The 18,556-nt window shown below is 34.9% G+C and overlaps 1 protein-coding gene across 1 annotated transcript; it reads right to left on the bottom strand.

Moving 5' to 3' along the window:
- Positions 1 to 12,252: 12,252 nt before the first annotated feature.
- LOC132563198 (beta-1,4-N-acetylgalactosaminyltransferase bre-4-like) lies at positions 12,253 to 18,348 on the bottom strand. The gene is made up of 6 exons (XM_060227950.1): positions 18,081 to 18,348; positions 16,707 to 16,939; positions 15,158 to 15,345; positions 13,796 to 13,918; positions 13,197 to 13,301; positions 12,253 to 12,394 (listed from the first exon to the last, which is right to left on the bottom strand). Exons 1-6 carry the CDS (start codon positions 18,346 to 18,348, stop codon positions 12,253 to 12,255), a joined length of 1,059 nt encoding a protein of 352 aa, XP_060083933.1.
- Between the last annotated feature and the right edge of the window lie 208 nt (positions 18,349 to 18,556).

Genomic DNA, 18,556 nt, shown 5'->3' on the forward strand with positions numbered 1-18,556 from the left:
ATATAAAAGTCATATTTGATTGCCAAGAAAAAAAATATTTGAAGATAACTACCTGTATATTCAAGTCTAATTATAATAAAAAATGACGTATTTATTTCATTGAAAAATGAATTTGAAAAGATGAACTGACACATGCACGTTTCTAACGTTTAGAATCAGAGCATTTTTCATATTATGGTATGTTTTGTTTATTTATTCATTTGCATTGAAATGATCCGCACAACACAAGTATATTAATTTCATTAGAAGAGAGTGTTTTACAAAACATCGGAGAGAAGACGTATCGACATTTGGCAAATGATACGGTATTACTGTACACCATTACACATATGATAAAAAACAATGTAGTCTAACTCTTACTTTGATAAAAATTCATATATTAATAATAGACATAATGTTCAAATTCGAATAAAGACAACAACATACAAAATACTGCTAAAGATTACAGAATGCTAAAATACATCACAAGTTATTATCACACACCATAAAAGTATAATTGTAATGTAATATGATATATTGTTGTACATTTTAATAACTGATTAATGTATAATGACTGGCATATATTTCAACATTTTAAAATGAATAATATTATGACCTAAAATACTAAGATATCACTGATCTTGTAAATCTACGTCATAAGATGTATTAGAACAGCACAGCATATTGTCCTGATGTACAGTGTAACCTAGCAATACGATATAATTTACATATAGATTGATTATTTTATAATTGATACTAATAATAGAACCAATACTAATTTGAGAAACATGGAATTACATACATACTTATATACAAACATACATACATACATACATACATACATACATACATACATACATACATACATACATACATACATACATAATACATACATACATACATACATACATACATACATACATTATGGAAAAGACTCTAGCATACGCAGCTTCACGTCTTCATTGCGTGGTTTTGTCGTTTGGTAAAGGAATTTCCCTCATTTAGGCAATTCGGTTACATTTTGGATACTGAATAATTGTATTTATATAAACACAGCTGGTCTTTGGTAATGATATATCTAATATATGTATTTTGGTTATAGTTCTAGTAATAACATTTGAAAATAAATTTAAATTCATTCTCGATATTCATATTAATTTCAGACAGTTGAATTCCAAGCCTTATTATATCAAAAATTGATTATTTCAATTAAATTTATCTTCCAAAATGTTCAACGTGGACTCACTCTTATGTGATGTAGAATATACTGAAATGATAAAAAAATTAACAGCTAGGTTAAAATTCAACAATTTAATAACAACAAATAAATTCTATACAGTAAAATCACAAGTATTGCGATGGTGTACGGAGCTCGCTACTAACTAATAAAAAGTCAGAACTTACCGGTGGAAATCCTGCAAATCCAGAAGAATTCACAGTAGATTGTCCAGAAAACAGGGTAACCGAAGAATAATCCAGCAATTGTTTCCTCGCTGGATACATATAAGAGCAAGCCCACAAGGCACTATCATTAAATCACTGTACAAGTCCACACTTCAGACTGAAGTCTCAAAGTAAGCTCACTCAAGGCGGTAATACTTCAAAAGGCTGCTCAGGCTCAGTTCAGTTATATACACTACAGGTTTGTAGAAAGTTCCTACTAGATGATTCTAGACTAGCAGGTACCTAGCTTATTTACATATGTCTTTAGAAACTTCCGGAAACACCCAGGTCATTTTAATAACCGACTTTTCTACAAAATTATGCCTAGCACTATCTACATGTATTGTGACAAATAATCACAAACAAGTGTTTATGTAAACAATCAATATGATACAATGCATATAAACACAGCATATCTGAATTTGGATTAATACACAGCATTTATGCATAACAATTCACATGTTTAATGCAAGTCATTTGAGATTTGTTTGTTGTTATTCAGTATGTAAACACCCTGGTCGGTCAAAATGTAATTTTATTAAGAGTACAGTTGACAAACAAATGTAAGTAATGATGACTTTTACGAAGTGAAGTGTGACTACAAGAAAATGAATTCAATTTCTTATTGATATTATAAGATGAAGATAGATAATAGAGACACCACTGTATCACGAGATGATTTGATAAAGCAGTAAGATAAAATCGATATCTTAATGTGGGATGATAAAGATGAATAAAAACAGGACTATTTTATTTACAGAAATTACCATGGCAATCGTTCTGTCGGAAACCTACACACATCACGTGATCAACTACACAAGTCAAACATGTGGAGACCTTCTCTTTTCGAAATCGACGTCATCTTAGACAGAATGTGCCCTACTTTGCCTCCTTCAAATGGTTTGCTATATGTTTGAATTATCGCCACTTTCAATACTTTACCGTCTCAGTTTTCTGTACCGTGTGTGGTGTATAAAGGTAAAACAAGTAAGTAATGTATGTTATGTAGATCATCTTACCACTAAATGGTCGGTGCTATTCAACTCCTAAGGTATCAATTAATCATTCCAACTGATGATTTAACAGAACACAGATGAATTTAATTTTAAATATGTTTCAATTAGTTGACACGGTGCACTGTGCTTATCAACATCACTATGCAGAACGCATGAACACAGACAGCAATAACTTACTATGGAGACGCCCTCTGCCTTACTCCTGCAGAGTCAGTTTTCCGTCATGTCTTGTTGGATCCGTTTTTTAACGTTACGCCGTCCCTAAATGACCATAGATGTTCAACAGGCTAAGCATTGTTAAATGATAAATAGTCATTTGCCAAAGTAAGGTCAAAATATGAATTGTTTGTAACATCCAATATGACAAGGCTAAACCCAACAAATAAAGACTCGTACCGATATGGGGAGAATGAACATTATTTAGAATGTGTAAATCCTTAACAAAGCACGTACATGTCAAGAACGTTACATATATGTATAGATTATAACTGTTTGATAATCCAACACAAAGATAAAAGGCAGTAAAATCATTTGAATTGTCCTGTATTCTTTACCTATTGGTTCCATGGGGTATTGAATGTCGTGATGGTGTAAACTCAAATCTGATATTGCTGTTGTAGATTGTCAACGATCAGGATACACGTTCGTCGAAGACGGGAATCTTTGCATCAATGTAATAGAGAACAAAATGATTTGGGATAACGCCAGCCGGACATGTGAACAGGAAGATGGAAAGATTACTCGTGCTGACCTCGCCAACAAAGATAAATGGAGCATTGAAATATTTAATAAGTATGCAATAAGTCAATAGAAAATATACGAAATCAAATATCAATAATATTTCGTTAACCGTTCCCTTTAGAACCTTTGGTCATATGAAGATATGTACCCAAAGGGATCTTAATAAAAGAAAGAGCAAGTTTGATCGATAAAGGCACAGCGTCAGTAGGAACAATCATTAAAACCTAACCTTTAAATCTAAATTCTGCCGATTTCAATTCCCGTTTTTCGAATTTTCCATTATTTTAAATTGAAGATGGTAATAACTGTTGGTGAATGTCTAATCCGCGAAGTTCCCCATAATCTGCATGCTACTTTTCATAAACTTAAATGATGGCACGGTTCAGTATAAAAGTCAAGATGTTGACAAATAACCTGACAATGGAGACATGCAGATTGATGAATTATTATAGGAAATTTTACGGTAGACATAATGATTACATTCGGAAACATTCTACGTATTTTCTACGTGTTTAATGCTTTGGTGTTTGAACACTTAAGTGATTTCTAATTTACCAAAATAGTTTGCATTCGCAAATGGTACTTGAAGCTTTAGGATCTAAATATAAAATTACCTCATGAATGTCAAGAAGTTGATGAAAAAAGGGACCCCTTTAAAGCAAATTATATTTCTATTAAAAACATCCTCACTTTAGATGTTCATAAAGTAACAAAGTCCTGAGGCATCAATAGCGTCAAAGGTTCGGTATTTTGTCCAAGAGGTGACATGCTTAAAGGAAGTATAATTATATAATTTCACACAGGACAAGAATGATTGTTTTGAGGTTATCAAATTGTTAATCCTTAATCGCAATGACTATGTTTCTCGTAAAACAGGTATCAGCATCAAGGGTTTTTACATTGACCTGAGGAATGCTGTGATGGAAGGACAATGGAAATGGATGGATGGTATTCCATTTGAGACACAAATGTGGTCAAACGTAGCCTTTAATAACTACGATGCTAAGTATCCTGACATGCACAGTGCAGATTGTGCAATACTCGGTGTGCCTCATTTGTTTGATGTTTATTGCAATGGTCCTCGTAAATTTATTTGCCAGAGACCTCAGCTTGTGTAGATTGCAATGAAAAATTTCGTCATGTATCATAGGGACATGGATATCAACATGACAGATGTTTGTGAAATAATCGAGTTATCGGTCATAACTTATTTCACCATACGATATCCTCTGTCATCATAACTAGTGCCACCAAACAGTTATAGAACCTGTAGTATGCTTCAAATTAAACAAGTGTTTAAACAGGACATAACATCATTAGTCATTCAATTTATGGATATAGAACATGAGCGTTAGTATTATTGATAGAGTAGAGGTCCTTGATAAACAATTATGGTTCTATTGTTTAAATGCTGTTTTTGATATCTTCCTTATTTTAGGACGTTATTTATCGTTATTTTGATTTAAAAGTATGTTGTAGACAATACACATACATCATCTATATAGAAGGTGTTGCTTCTATATTGAATTGAATATAAAACTAAACAACTTATGTTGATATTATATCCTCCAGTGACCATGAGTATCAGTGATGAATATACTAATTATTTGGGAAAAACAGTTATACACAGTACAGATTAACATGTTATGAACTTACATCTAATATCAATCTATTCTGCACTTCGAAAAGTCTAAATCCGTTAATAAAATTGGAGTGTTGCCAGAAGATTTCTAATTTTCATTTCAACTCTCACAGTCATTAAAGATATCACCTATTGATATAATGACCATGCCTTTCATGCACAGCATTCTGGTATAATGTGACTCGAATATCTGTAAAATTCAAACAACAAAAGAAAACAGTAACAAATCTGAAGTCACATGAACATGATCCGGATTCTACTTAATTGTCTTTATTGGGATCATTATTCAAATTGATACAATTATTTCTTAATTGACACAATATGATATTAATGTATCGTTTCCCAGTAAATATAAATACAGGTCTTTTTTTTTTATCTAGAAAGAAACTTTCAAAGAATGCGACTGTTCGAGAAAGTGGGACCAAATCTTCTAACGGAGCGAGGATATTTATCGAAATCATGTAGATGTGACTTAATAACTTTTATAATTTATAATTTTAGACATCGTCACTAATTTATGTTGCTTTCTGCCTGAATTCAGATAGCTACGTCTGCAAAATCCGTGTATTAATCTAGCAGCTTCTACTTGTAATGATTCCAATATTTCCCCCAATATAATGAGCAATTGTTCCTTTCGATAATAGCATGTTTAAGTAAATAGTACCATTGACCAGACACTGAAGGATATTCTGAGGAAATCTGTGTTACTCCTGAATGTTTAGCATTTTTTATTCCGTGCGTTGACCCAAATAATCCCACACATGCTCTATTCGGTTAATGTCTGATGATATTGCAGGTTCTGTGAGCATCTCTTCACTTCTTGTTGAAAATAGTCTTGCACTAGACGGGGTCTGTGTCGTTGGCGATTGTCTTCCGTTAGAATAGGCCGATCAGAAAAAATGCGAACAAACAAAAACCAAAGGAAAGGTTCAAAGTACTTTTGTCCATTTCAAATTATATCAAGGACGCGGTGGGAAAGCTTATTAAAAAAAGAAAAGCAATCCCATACAGCAACACTGCCACTAACAAAAAATAATGCTATGCCTAGAATGTGTTTCTAGTATGGTATGCCGTTTTTCTCCAAACACGGACTTTGGTGTCTGTAGATCTAAGAAAAGAATGCCTTTCATCAGTCCAGTGGTAACTGCACAAAGACCAAATATTCCATGTCCGATGTCATGTGTCCATTGCAGACTTCCTTGCTGGTGCCAGTCAACAGAGGACGTTTTAATGTTGATGAGTACAAAGTCGCCTATTGTTCAAACGTTTTATGACGGTACACGCTAACGCTAGCATTGACGTTCTGCTGTCCTCTAAGTATGTTGGCAATGGTGAATGGATCTATTCTTGCCTGTCCTCACATACTGGTGTCTTTGAAGATTTTCAAGGCTTGCAAGACATTTCTCAAAGCGCCCGATTTGGTTCAAACTCTGCATTAATAGAGAAATAGCAGAATGGTTGACATTAAAAGGTGCAGCTACTTGATTGTATGCCATACAGTCTTTGGCCATCTGGAATATTGCCGTCAGGTGTTAACGTGCCAGGGTACCAAGTTTGTATCACTTAGTGGCATATGATACCAAACACATAAGAAGGTTTATATTTACAAAAGGAAAAATATGATTTGGTTAAAACTTTCATACTGAAGTTGATAGTCCCTAACTAGACCAAATGTATATATGCGATCTTTGGATTAAAAATTTCAAGTCAATGGTAACTATCAAGAAAGATGATCAGTATTGACAGAAAAAAAATAGTAGTGGTTCATGCCTTCTCGAACTACAAAATCAGATGGTTTCAGCAAAGGAATAGATATACCAATGAATACATTCACATCGTTGATGATTAAATTTCATCATTGGAAAATATTTGTGTAACCCTGGTAAATACTAGCCGCAATATACCGCTCGGCTAGAGAGAAGTTCAAGAAGTCTACGGTTCGAATCCTAGCGGAAGCTTTGAAATATATAATGATTTCTGTTACATTTGTCTTATAGTTACAGAACACTCGTATAGGTCGAGGGGCACGTCCGGCTTATATACCACTGATGGAATTGTTTCAGAAATGTGGAATGGTTGTATTGTAAGGCATCGTAATGTTTGGTCAGCTCAGCAATGGACCGTTTAAATTAAACATAATTTTATGTACCAGAATGAAAATGATAGTAAAGTAAAGATATCTGACTGAATGAAGTTCGTATTTATATTCAACGTTTAGAAATCTGTATAAAATCAACTAGAAGCATTGTGCTGATGCATCTCTTGTCTCCCTAAAGTGAGGTATCAGGTTGGGTAGCAGGCTTAGTTTAATTAGATAAACGATCAGAGATGCGGTTTGTCGATTGTGGGCTGTAGAACCGAGTACTGTACGTTAAAGTCGTAGAGTAAAAGATTTAAGTGTACTTTAAGACTTTGTCGAATAGGATGTGAAAAACATTAATTTGTTAATAGTATTAACACAAAATATGCAAGAAAAAAATATAAAAGAATCCCTTTACTAGAAACCCTTAAGAAGGAGTTAAAACGCCACTACATCAGGGAATAAAATATACTTCAAAATCTTTCCTTCTCAAAAACCCAACAAAATCAAAACTCATATAAAAAATTACATCCAGATGTCATTTTTAAAACTTGCAGTGACATTTATCTTGAAATCTTTAAAGAGTGAAAGTATAGGAGCGTGAATATCTTGTTAACTGTAAATCTTATATACAAACATCAGTGACTTTTTTAACTGTCGTAAAGGGAGGTAACTTGCATGAGCATCCTGCCAGGCAAGCTTACACGTGAATGTATCTTCTGATTTATAACTATTATTTATAATCATTTTTACAATATTTTTTCCAAAATCACAAGATCTCCTTCAGCGAAAAGTATGAATTCTATATAAGTAAACTTGATTTAGTAACGAAAATTGCTTGATATTCTTTGTGAAGATACAAAATGATTCCAGTATTTGAAAATGCCTTGTACAAATGGAAATAAAATATGATCGAAAAGAGAGAAAAAAAAGGGGAATAAACTTGAACATGGTCAGTTTGACGACAACTTTGACAGTAATGGATATTCCCCAAACAAACCTATGAAGAATCCCTGGTCCTATAAGAGAAAACATGTCAGCTTTTTCATTTGAATAATAGTTAAATGCTGTATAGTTCAAATGTGTATGTAAATGAGGATCAATAATTACTTTCTTACGAAAAATAAACTGCTTACTGCCTGGTCTTTTTAAGTGTGTGATGTAATTGTCCAAGTGAATGAAACAATCATGTACAGCGTTAGCATTAAACACGTCCTTGGTCGACGTTAAAACTAGAGAAAATAATTATGGCAATAATTACATGCATATCCTGATACAGCATTATAGGACGCGTCTTGATCTGGATGGGTTATTCCCTATGTATAATCTGTTTCTCTACGAGTTACTTCCCTTCTTAAAGATTGTTTGAATTGACAAAACTAATAAAGACGAACGGTAAGTGTTAAGTCTCCGGTCTAAATTGTTGCAGTGGTACGTCTCCTCTCTCTATTACTGTAGTGGTAAGTCTCCTCTATACATTATTGTTGTGGTAAGTCTCCATTCTAGATTACTAAAGTGGTTAGTCTTCGCTCTGTATTACTGTAGTAGTAAGTCTCCATTCTAGATTTCTGTTGTGGTTTGTCTCCTCTTAACATTATTGTAGTGGTAAGTCTCCATTCAAGATTACTGTAGTGGTAAGTCTCCTCTCTAGATTACTGTAGTGGTAAGTCTCCTCTCTAGATTACTGTAGTGGTAAGTCTCCTCTCTAGATTACTGTAGTGGTAAGTCTCCTCTGTAGATTACTGTAGCGGTTAGTCTCCTCTTAACATTATTGTAGTGGTAAGTCTCCATTCAAGATTACTGTAGTGGTAAGTCTCCTCTCTAGATTACTGTAGCGGTTAGTCTCCTCTTACCATTATTGTAGTGGTAAGTCTCCATTCAAGATTACTGTAGTAGTAAGTCTCCTATCTAGATTACTGTAGCGGTTAGTCTTCTCTTAACATTATTGTAGTGGTCAGTCTCCGTTCAAGATTACTGTAGTGGTAAGTCTCCTCTCTAGATTACTGTAGCGGTTAGTCTCCTCTTAACATTATTGTAGTGGTAAGTCTCCATTCTAGATTACTGTAGCGGTTAGTCTCCTCTATACATTAGTGTAGTGGTAAGTCTCCTCTCTAGATTACTGTAGCGGTAAGTCTCCTCTTAACATTATTGTAGTGGTAAGTCTCCATTCAAGATTACTGTAGTGGTAAGTCCTCTCTCTAGATTACTGTAGTGGTTAGTCTCCTCTCTAGATTACTGTAGTGGTAAGTCTCCTCTCTAGATTACTGTAGCGGTTAGTCTCCTCTTAACATTATTGTAGTGGTACGTCTCCATTCAAGATTACTGTAGTGGTAAGTCTCCTCTCTAGATTACTGTAGCGGTTAGTCTTCTCTTAACATTATTGTAGTGGTAAGTCTCCGTTCAAGATTACTGTGGTGGTAAGTCTCCTCTCTAGAATACTGTAGTGGTTAGTCTCCTCTCTAGATTACTGTAGTGGTAAGTCTCCTCTCTAGATTACTGTAGTGGTTAGTCTCCTCTCTAGATTACTGTAGTGGTTAGTCTCCTCTCTAGATTACTGTAGTGGTTAGTCTCCTCTCTAGATTACTGTAGTGGTAAGTTTCCTTTCTAGATTACTGTAGTGGTTAGTCTCCTCTTAACATTATTGTAGTGGTTAGTCTCCTCTCTAGATTACTGAAGTGGTTAGTCTTCTCTCTGTATAACTGTAGCAGTAAGTCTCCATTCTAGATTACTGTAGCGGTTAGTCTCCTCTATACATCAGTGTAGTGGTAAGTCTCCTCTCTAGATTACTGTAGTGTGGTTAGTCTCCTCTCTAGATTACTGTAGTGGTTAGTCTCCTCTCTAGATTACTGTTGTGGTTAGTCTCCTCTCTAGATTACTGTAGTGGTTAGTCTCCTCTCTAGATTACTGTAGTGGTAAGTCTCCTCTCTAGATTACTGTAGTGTGGTTAGTCTCCTCTCTAGATTACTGTAGTGGTTAGTCTCCTCTCTAGATTACTGTAGTGGTAAGTCTCCTCTCTAGATTACTGTAGTGTGGTTAGTCTCCTCTCTAGATTACTGTAGTGGTAAGTCTCCTCTCTAGATTACTGTAGTGTGGTTAGTCTCCTCTCTAGATTACTGTAGTGGTTAGTCTCCTCTCTAGATTACTGTAGTGTGGTTAGTCTCCTCTCTAGATTACTGTAGTGTGGTTAGTCTCCTCTCTAGATTACTGTAGTGGTAAGTCTCCTCTCTAGATTACTGTAGTGGTTAGTCTCCTCTCTAGATTACTGTAGTGGTAAGTCTCCTCTCTAGATTACTGTAGCGGTAAGTCTCCTCTTAACATTATTGTAGTGGTAAGTCTCCATTCAAGATTACTGTTGTGGTAAGTCTCCTCTCTAGAATACTGTAGTGGTTAGTCTCCTCTCTAGATTACTGTAGTGTGGTTAGTCTCCTCTCTAAATTACTGTAGTGGTTAGTCTCCTCTCTAGATTACTGTAGTGGTAAGTCTCCTCTCTAGATTACTGTAGTGTGGTTAGTCTCCTCTCTAGATTACTGTAGTGGTTAGTCTCCTCTCTAGATTACTGTAGTGGTAGTCTCCTCTCTAGATTACAGTAGTGGTAGATTACTGTAGTGTGGTTAGTCTCCCTCTAGATTCTAGATTACAGTAGTGTGGTTAGTCTCCTCTCTAGATTACTGTAGTGGTTAGTCTCCTCTCTAGATTACTGTTGTGGTTAGTCTCCTCTCTAGATTACTGTAGTGGTTAGTCTCCTCTCTAGATTACTGTAGTGGTAAGTCTCCTCTCTAGATTACTGTAGTGTGGTTAGTCTCCTCTCTAGATTACTGTAGTGGTTAGTCTCCTCTCTAGATTACTGTTGTGGTTAGTCTCCTCTCTAGATTACTGTAGTGGTTAGTCTCCTCTCTAGATTACTGTAGTGTTGTTAGTGTCCTCTCTATATTACTGTAGTGTGGTTAGTCTCCTCTCTAGATTACTGTAGTGGTAAGTCTCCTCTCTAGATTACTGTAGTGTGGTTAGTCTCCTCTCTAGATTACTGTAGTGGTTAGTCTCCTCTCTAGATTACTGTAGTGTGGTTAGTCTCCTCTCTAGATTACTGTAGTGTGGTTAGTCTCCTCTCTAGATTACTGTAGTGGTAAGTCTCCTCTCTAGATTACTGTAGTGGTTAGTCTCCTCTCTAGATTACTGTAGTGGTTAGTCTCCTCTCTAGATTACTGTAGTGGTAAGTCTCCTCTCTAGATTACTTTAGTGGTTAGTCTCCTCTCTAGATTACTGTAGTGGTTAGTCTCCTCTCTACGTTACTGTAATGGACATTATTGGTTGCCTGGAGGGACGGTCGGATAGCACAGTTGTAATGCAATCGAATTTACCTAGCCATCCCGGGTTCGATTCCTGGAATTGACGTTAAAAAGTAAGGGGTCATTTGCCCGACCTCGTTCATAATGTTTAAACATGTTTTCCGTTCGGGCAATAAACTGGCACTTAATGTAAGCATTTACAAGCAATACAATCCCACTTGGTATTCGGATTTGTACTTAAAACACTTTTCGAAATTTAGACGCTTTCTCTTCCGGAACATTTGATTTGATTTTTTTTTTTTTTTGTAAGGATCTCCTGATAAATCTTTCTTTTGTTCATATTTTGACCTAGTTTTAATGAATTTGAGTTTGAATCATGATTAAGCTGACATGTTGGTATTTTCCCTTTTTTAAAGCCTGAGCAACGAGGTTTACATTCCAGTATGATTCAATGATGATCTTACCGATTTGTTTAAATTATGCAACAACAATTAATATAGAACGATTTCTATCATCTCAGTTACATTTTTTCTATGATTCCGTTGTTTTGTTTTATGTGTGAAATGTGTTGTTTCTCCATCAGGAACCATTGAATGAATCCTGGGTTGTCGGTCTTGGTCCATCAGAGTCTGTCATAAATTCTGTGTTGAATCAGTGGAAAAATAAACACGGATGTATTAAATTTTGATATATTTATTAACAAATGTACGTGTTCATATATTATTACCAAGTGGCATATTTTCCTTGCTGTACAACTTTCATCTTCCCTTACATACATACTGGCAAGCGGGCAGGCGGACAGGCGGACATGCAAGCAGACCGACAGACAAGCAGGAAGGCAGGCAAGCAGACAGACATATCGTTTGTATGTTTCACCAGAAAAGGGACCCACTGCCTAAAACACTACTATTTATAACAAGGCTAAAACTGCGATTCGTGCGGTTGACATGGTGACCTGTCGATCTAATGAATAATAGACATGCGGGTCCTTGATCTCGGTATCATGTTTTTAATGTGTAAACACAGAGAACACCTACCACTAGCGCTGTCTGTTTTAATTCATAACTATATGGCGTAATCTTTCTGGTCTATTTCGACCTGGATATTAGTATACAGCGTCCCCCTGGTTATATTTAACACTTTATATTTCAGACTGTTGATCCCGTCAGTTTTCATTCTCTTAGTAGCAGCGGCTAGCAACGTCATCCTGAAGAAATCATTTCGCATGTTTTAGAAATACAAAGTGCCATGGGACAAAAAACAAGGGAGATATATCGACATAAAGGAATCTAAATTCAGACACAAATTGAAGCTATGGAAAAAAATAAAAAAAATAATGGAAGGTTTACACCGATACCCCTTAAAAAGTACAACGATAATAAGACAAGTCATGGACAAGTGATAGGAAGAGAAAACGGATTTGATACAATTTGCTCTATCGGCCCTGGTCTTATCTTGATGGATGAGAATACTAGGTCATCTCGAGCAAAGGCCAGGCGACGGAGTAGTATCTAAAGTAAGGGTGACGGAGCAGTATCTAGAGCAAGTACGACAGATCAGTACAGCAAGGGTGACTATGAAAAGAACAATATTTTATTCAATGATCAGACAAAAGAAGACGGGCGAATAGCACCTTTTATCATAAACTTAGAATTAGATACAACAGAGTCAAACAATGAATTAAATTGCAGCATTCAGCTGTTTCGTCCCTCTGAGACACTTCATTGTCTTTTTGTCAAACATAAGCACTATCTACTGTGAATCTATTATTTTTCTCGAGGGATTACAATTCGCGTTTATTCGCGAGCAGCATTATTCGCGAATTCAAATCCTTCCCGAATAAAGTTTTGCTGGTGTCCTTGAAATAATGACTTTTGTAGTATGGTTCCCGGGAATTCATGTATTCTCTAATAAAATTGTCACGTTCCTTTCGCGAAATTAAGTGCTCGTTAACATAAATTGATTTACAGTATATAGTAAGTGTCATGGATTGCTGTAATCAAACGTACCTTTTAGGATTAGCCATATTGTGTTTATCTCTGGTATGCTTTATCATCTTGTAGCGCGAAATCGTCATACTGTATCTTTGTATCTTCAAAGAGGCATTCCTTAATCTGAATACAAGAATAAATATGAATTATCACAAAATCAGAATAAAAAGAATTGTCCAGCAATTGCGGACTTGATCTCTTGTAGATTAGATGCAATCTTTCTAACGGCTTATTCTTATGTATTAAGAAAATACTAGCATGCCAACAGAATATATTTCACACTAAAAACAGAATAAAGAAATTTACACGACGACCAATGAAAACGTAACAGGGAAATAAGATATGGGGTTTAATGAAGAATATTCAAATAATTGTCAATTCAAATACGTCTTCATCAAGCTGCATCTCTCGAAACACGATTTTGTGATTTGTCAGTTGGCGATATTGTGTACGGAAATCTTAATATTTAGAACAGGCCCTGGATAAACAATCATTTGCGACCAGATGTTAAGCGTGCTGGGACCGTGCCTTTAATGACATCGATCGATACCACACCGGTAAATGTACAGTCACTCAGGTGAGACGACACGTTAATAATTGGTGTTTACACACAATACCTGGCAGATAAGTCGTCATCTTCACCACCCCAGCCAAAGTATAGGTTGGAAAAACCATTTAATATTTCAACATCATTTTGTCGCAGTTGAGTGACTCCACCGACAATGGATTGATAGGGCAGCCTTGAACGATAAGGATATTGGATTCAGTATAATGTGGTATATAGTGATATTGATTGTATATAGTATGATACATTTTGTCATTATGTATGTTATTTTGTTGTACATTTTGTCGTTTTGTGTTGGTTTTTGTGATAGTTTTATTTTGTGCTGTATTATCTTATGAATTTTATCATTGTACATTGATTTTATGGTGCATTTTATCATGAGCTGTTTTTGTGTTTAAATTCGTCATTGTGTATTGGTTTGTGGTATATTTTGTCATTGTGTGCTGATTTTGTCGTACATTCTGTCGTTATGTACTAGGTAGGGGGTATTTGTATCGTGTGTTTGTTAAATGGTATTTTTGACACTGTGCTTTGCTTTTGCGGTACCTTTTTCATGTTTTATGATGTCTTTATGGTAAATTTTGTCGTGGTATGTTGGCTCAGTTGTACTTTGGTCGTTGTGTGCTGATGTTGTGGAACACTCTGTTGTTATGTGTTAGTTAAATCACATTCTGATCGTTCTGCTTTCGTTTTGTGGTGTATTTTGGCAGTGTGTGCTGTCTCATTTTGTTTGTTTTTATTTATCGTTTCATGTATGTAATGGGATTGAGGTGCATTTTATCATTGTTTTCTTCTATGTGTTACATTTTGTTGTAAGGCATTAATTTTAAGGAACATTTTGTCGTTGTACTGTGTTTGTGGGACATTTTGTAGTCAGGGGTTAGTTTGCAGGAAGATTTTGTCGTTGTACTGTGTTTGTGGTACATTTTGTGGTCAGGGGTTAGTTTGCAGGAATATTTGTCATTATGCTGTGTTTGTGGTACATTTTGTGGTCAGGGGTTGGTTTGCGGGAACACTTTTTCGTTGTACTGGTTTTGTGGTACATTTTGTGGTCAGGGGTTAGTTTTTTTGGTTGTGTGCTGATTTTGTGTTATATTCTGTTGTTAGTGTTATGAGTATTTTGGCGTTGTCTGCTGTCTCATTTTACATGTCTTGCTGTACAACTGTCTTTATGTGATTTGAACATGTTGTTGTGCTTTGTTTTTTTTCACGTTGTCACAATGGAGGCCATATTTTTATTTTGTTTTTGAGTTTCATTTGTCTTTTTTTTTCGTTATCAATTCAGTTATGCAATGTCAAATTTGTATAAATGTTACGCATTATAAATGAAGTCAAAATCATTGTGTTAAGCCTTTATACAAACTTCTGGATACTCATTTTGCAATATCATCCAATCACATTATGAGTCAAGTACCTATAGTTGAATTTATCTACGGCTGCTGAGAGGTGGCGTGTCCCATTTCCACAACCGTAGTAGATACGATCGTCTTCGGGAATGAGGTCAACGTCATGGAAAACAAAACATCTGAACTCTGCAGATTTCATTGCCTCGACGTATCCAATATTCATCAGAAGTCCTCTGTTAAACGTATTCGTTCCAGCCTGAAAAGAAAGCTATTCTATAACGGTCCCCATCATTTGGCAGTTATCCATCATAGTCCTTCAAAATTATAATCTTATATTTTGTTAATGCATGAACCTTCACATTTCACTTCTTCATATCTGTAAAACACACGAGAACCAACTATACAGTAAATGTAGGATAAAACACCAGACCTCACACGAAAATGATTCATTTGTTACGAATGTCATGAAACTATGGATTTCTTTGTGTCACGTGGAGGTTACGCAATTTCGCGATTTAAATTCTGTACCCTAAAATCAAGTGGCATTGAATATAAATCTTATAGTAACCAGGTGTACTCCTAAATCTGTAGTTAATCACTGAAAGTATGAATTGTATACATCAGTATTTTGTTTAGGTGGTATAATGCAAATATCTTTTTAGACAACTAACTGTAAAGGTAATATAAACAAACTATTTCTGTATTTGATAATTCACATTTGGAGTTAATATATATTAACAATATTAAAATGTTTAAACAGTATGAGAAGGATGGAGCTTACTGATTTTTCATATTAGTTTTGATCCATGCAATTAGCTATAACCGTTTTCCTATGCTAGAATACGTACACAGGGGTTCATGAACCGTGACAGAAGTGTTTACGTATACACACTATATACCAGTGTTCCGCTTTTTGAACAGCTTGTAGCGTGACCCTGGTGATACGATCACCCTTACATATACAGTATATTGAATATAAGGCAGCAAGGAAACATGTTCATAAAATTCATTTTATTTTTTATTTTTTTCTAATTGTTTTTTATAGAATCAACCCGGGTAGAGCCACTTAGATTAAAATTTGTAGTTTTTAGTCTCGTTTCAGAATATGATAAAAACAATCAATATGATTAGACAGAGAACTTAAACCCAGGCTTCTCCCAATACAACAAGGTGGTCAGGCATAAACATAATACACCATAAACATACATACATACATACATACATACATACATACATACATACATACATACATACATACATACATACATATAAACCTAACATTGCATACATACAATAATAAAGTTTGTGTTGACAGGCTAATTAATTTGGTATTGTTTTGTATGTTTGTTTGATTAGTAAGTTTTTTTTGTGAGAATGAAATTGAAATGCAATCCAGGTACCTCGAAAATAAAAGAATAATAAAAAACTTTGCTCATTTCATGACGAAAAAAAAAAACATTTTTTTTTGCTCTATTTAGAAATATTTATAAGCAACCGTAGAGCAATGGATGAGACAGAAGGTATAACACCGTATCCTGTTCGTTTTAAAAACAACCAAAAAAGCAGCAAACAACTCACTTTCATCATAAAGTTTTAGGCAGTGTGTGATTATCTTACCTGTTCGATAACGAAGATAGTATAGTTTAGCTGTTGTCTCGCCAGCATTGGATGGAGATTGTAGAGAAGCGTACGTAAATGTGATGCCCTGTTTCGGTAGGGTATCACTATAGCCACTCGTTGGTTAGTTCGACATTCCTGAGGTTCGAAGTGTCCACCTGGCTTTAGATATTTCAGTTCCAGCTCCATTTTTTCCAAGGATGGGGAATTTTTGTATGTTGCTAGAGGACCAACTATCAACATGCAACGATTATGTTAATACGATAACAAAACTTAATGAATTAACCAAACGGTAATAAAAACAATATTTATTTTCAATGTGGAATTCGTAGTCTGAATTAGTCTGGTGTTCTATACACCTTTTTTATCGGTCTGTTTTAATGCTTTGTGAATTTTCAATTTTTTATGAATAGTAATGTCTTACATATGTAATGTTCAGTGTCTGTCTGTCTATGTATACATACATAATTGCATTCAAGTTGAATAAAACAGAAAATACTCCAAAGCATAAATTGATGGTGGGATCCAATTTTGATTAAAAATTGTTAGGTTTAGGCTAAATGAAGTTACTAAGACGTATCTTTTTTAAAATCCTTTTTATTTCATTTTCACAAAAGGGAAAAGGAATTATTGTTACCAAATTTTGTGCCAATTCTATATAAAAAAAAACCGGTGACTCAATTTTGAAAACACAGTTTATCTTTCTACACTATTGGTGTGATTCAGTGTTGGCAATTAAGGGAACCAAAGAGCATAACTTTGTTAAGGGAAATTAGGCTTTGATAAGCAGTTAGTAGATCACGATTCCGACAGAGTTGTTATAAGGAATAGATACAGCAGAAATTAAAATTGAATATTTATATATAACTGATCATGGTTTACAGGTATGCTTCGGCTTCAGAATATAATTTTGATATTGAAGTAAAATCATGGAAGTTCGCCTGACTTCTTGCTTACTTAAGCTCTAAAGAATTGTACAAAACGTACACAATTGTATATCACCTTTAAATGAAATTATATGGGCAACGGTATATACCAATTAAACTAGTAAACTGCACCTCATAGTTATCATGTCCTTATAAGGGTCGCCAATAAGGAATATGATATTCATATATATAATTATATACAATACTAAGCCGCTGCACGTTACATTTTACCAGTATATACAATTTTATATCTGACACACTTCGGATATATATGTATGAAATGCAGATAACATCATATGATAAACCACAGATTGACTACACACATAACATAGTTCAGTTTTCTATTAGAAAGTCTTATATTTGGATAATTCGTTTCAGTGCCAGTTCTCGGTTTAAAATTGATAGTTCATCAATATGTTTATTAGACCTAAAAAAATAATATACTAACCAAGTCTTGGTGGGTTTGGTGGACATTCAGGTAAGTAGTCCGTCCAGTTAGAGCCTCCATGAGCATCATCGGTAGTCACAGACATATCTTTCATTTTGTACGTCATTTCCAGATGTTTCCGTATTGCTCCACTGTAATTCTTGATCAGCACTATGTTATTGTAAAATCGAATATGTTGTGCCGAACAATAAAATATAACTTGAATAACTATGAACGCTGTTATTAGTATAGTGCAAACTCTTACTATAAGATCCAGTTTGGAAGCCATATTATTTTTAAGAGAAGTCGAATATCTCAATTGTGTAACGTTGACACAATAATGGTATAAAACACCAGAGAGATTGCTGATAACCGTCCAATGATTTATTTATAATTGCCTGAGTATTTCTGTCGACAATACAGGATAACAAATTCATCCGCGGTCACGTTTGGTTAGCCAAGCATTGCTTACAAACGGAATGTCAGATGCGCTTCGG

Source organism: Ylistrum balloti, unplaced genomic scaffold, assembly GCF_031769215.1.
Source record: "Ylistrum balloti isolate Yb309-2 unplaced genomic scaffold, AGI_CSIRO_Ybal_v1 Utg371636, whole genome shotgun sequence".
Lineage (NCBI taxonomy): Eukaryota > Metazoa > Mollusca > Bivalvia > Pectinida > Pectinidae > Ylistrum > Ylistrum balloti.

What these genes read in the sequence shown, in the direction of transcription:
- LOC132563198 (XM_060227950.1), bottom strand. Translation starts at nt 18,348, where the DNA reads ATGGCTTCCAAACTGGATCTTATAGTAAGAGTTTGCACTATACTAATA. An exon ending in ACCAAACCCACCAAGACTTG is followed by an intron (nt 16,940 to 18,080) that starts GTTAGTATATTA and finishes GCATGTTGATAG; the next exon opens with TTGGTCCTCTAGCAACATAC. An exon ending in CTATCTTCGTTATCGAACAG is followed by an intron (nt 15,346 to 16,706) that starts GTAAGATAATCA and finishes CTTTCTTTTCAG; the next exon opens with GCTGGAACGAATACGTTTAA.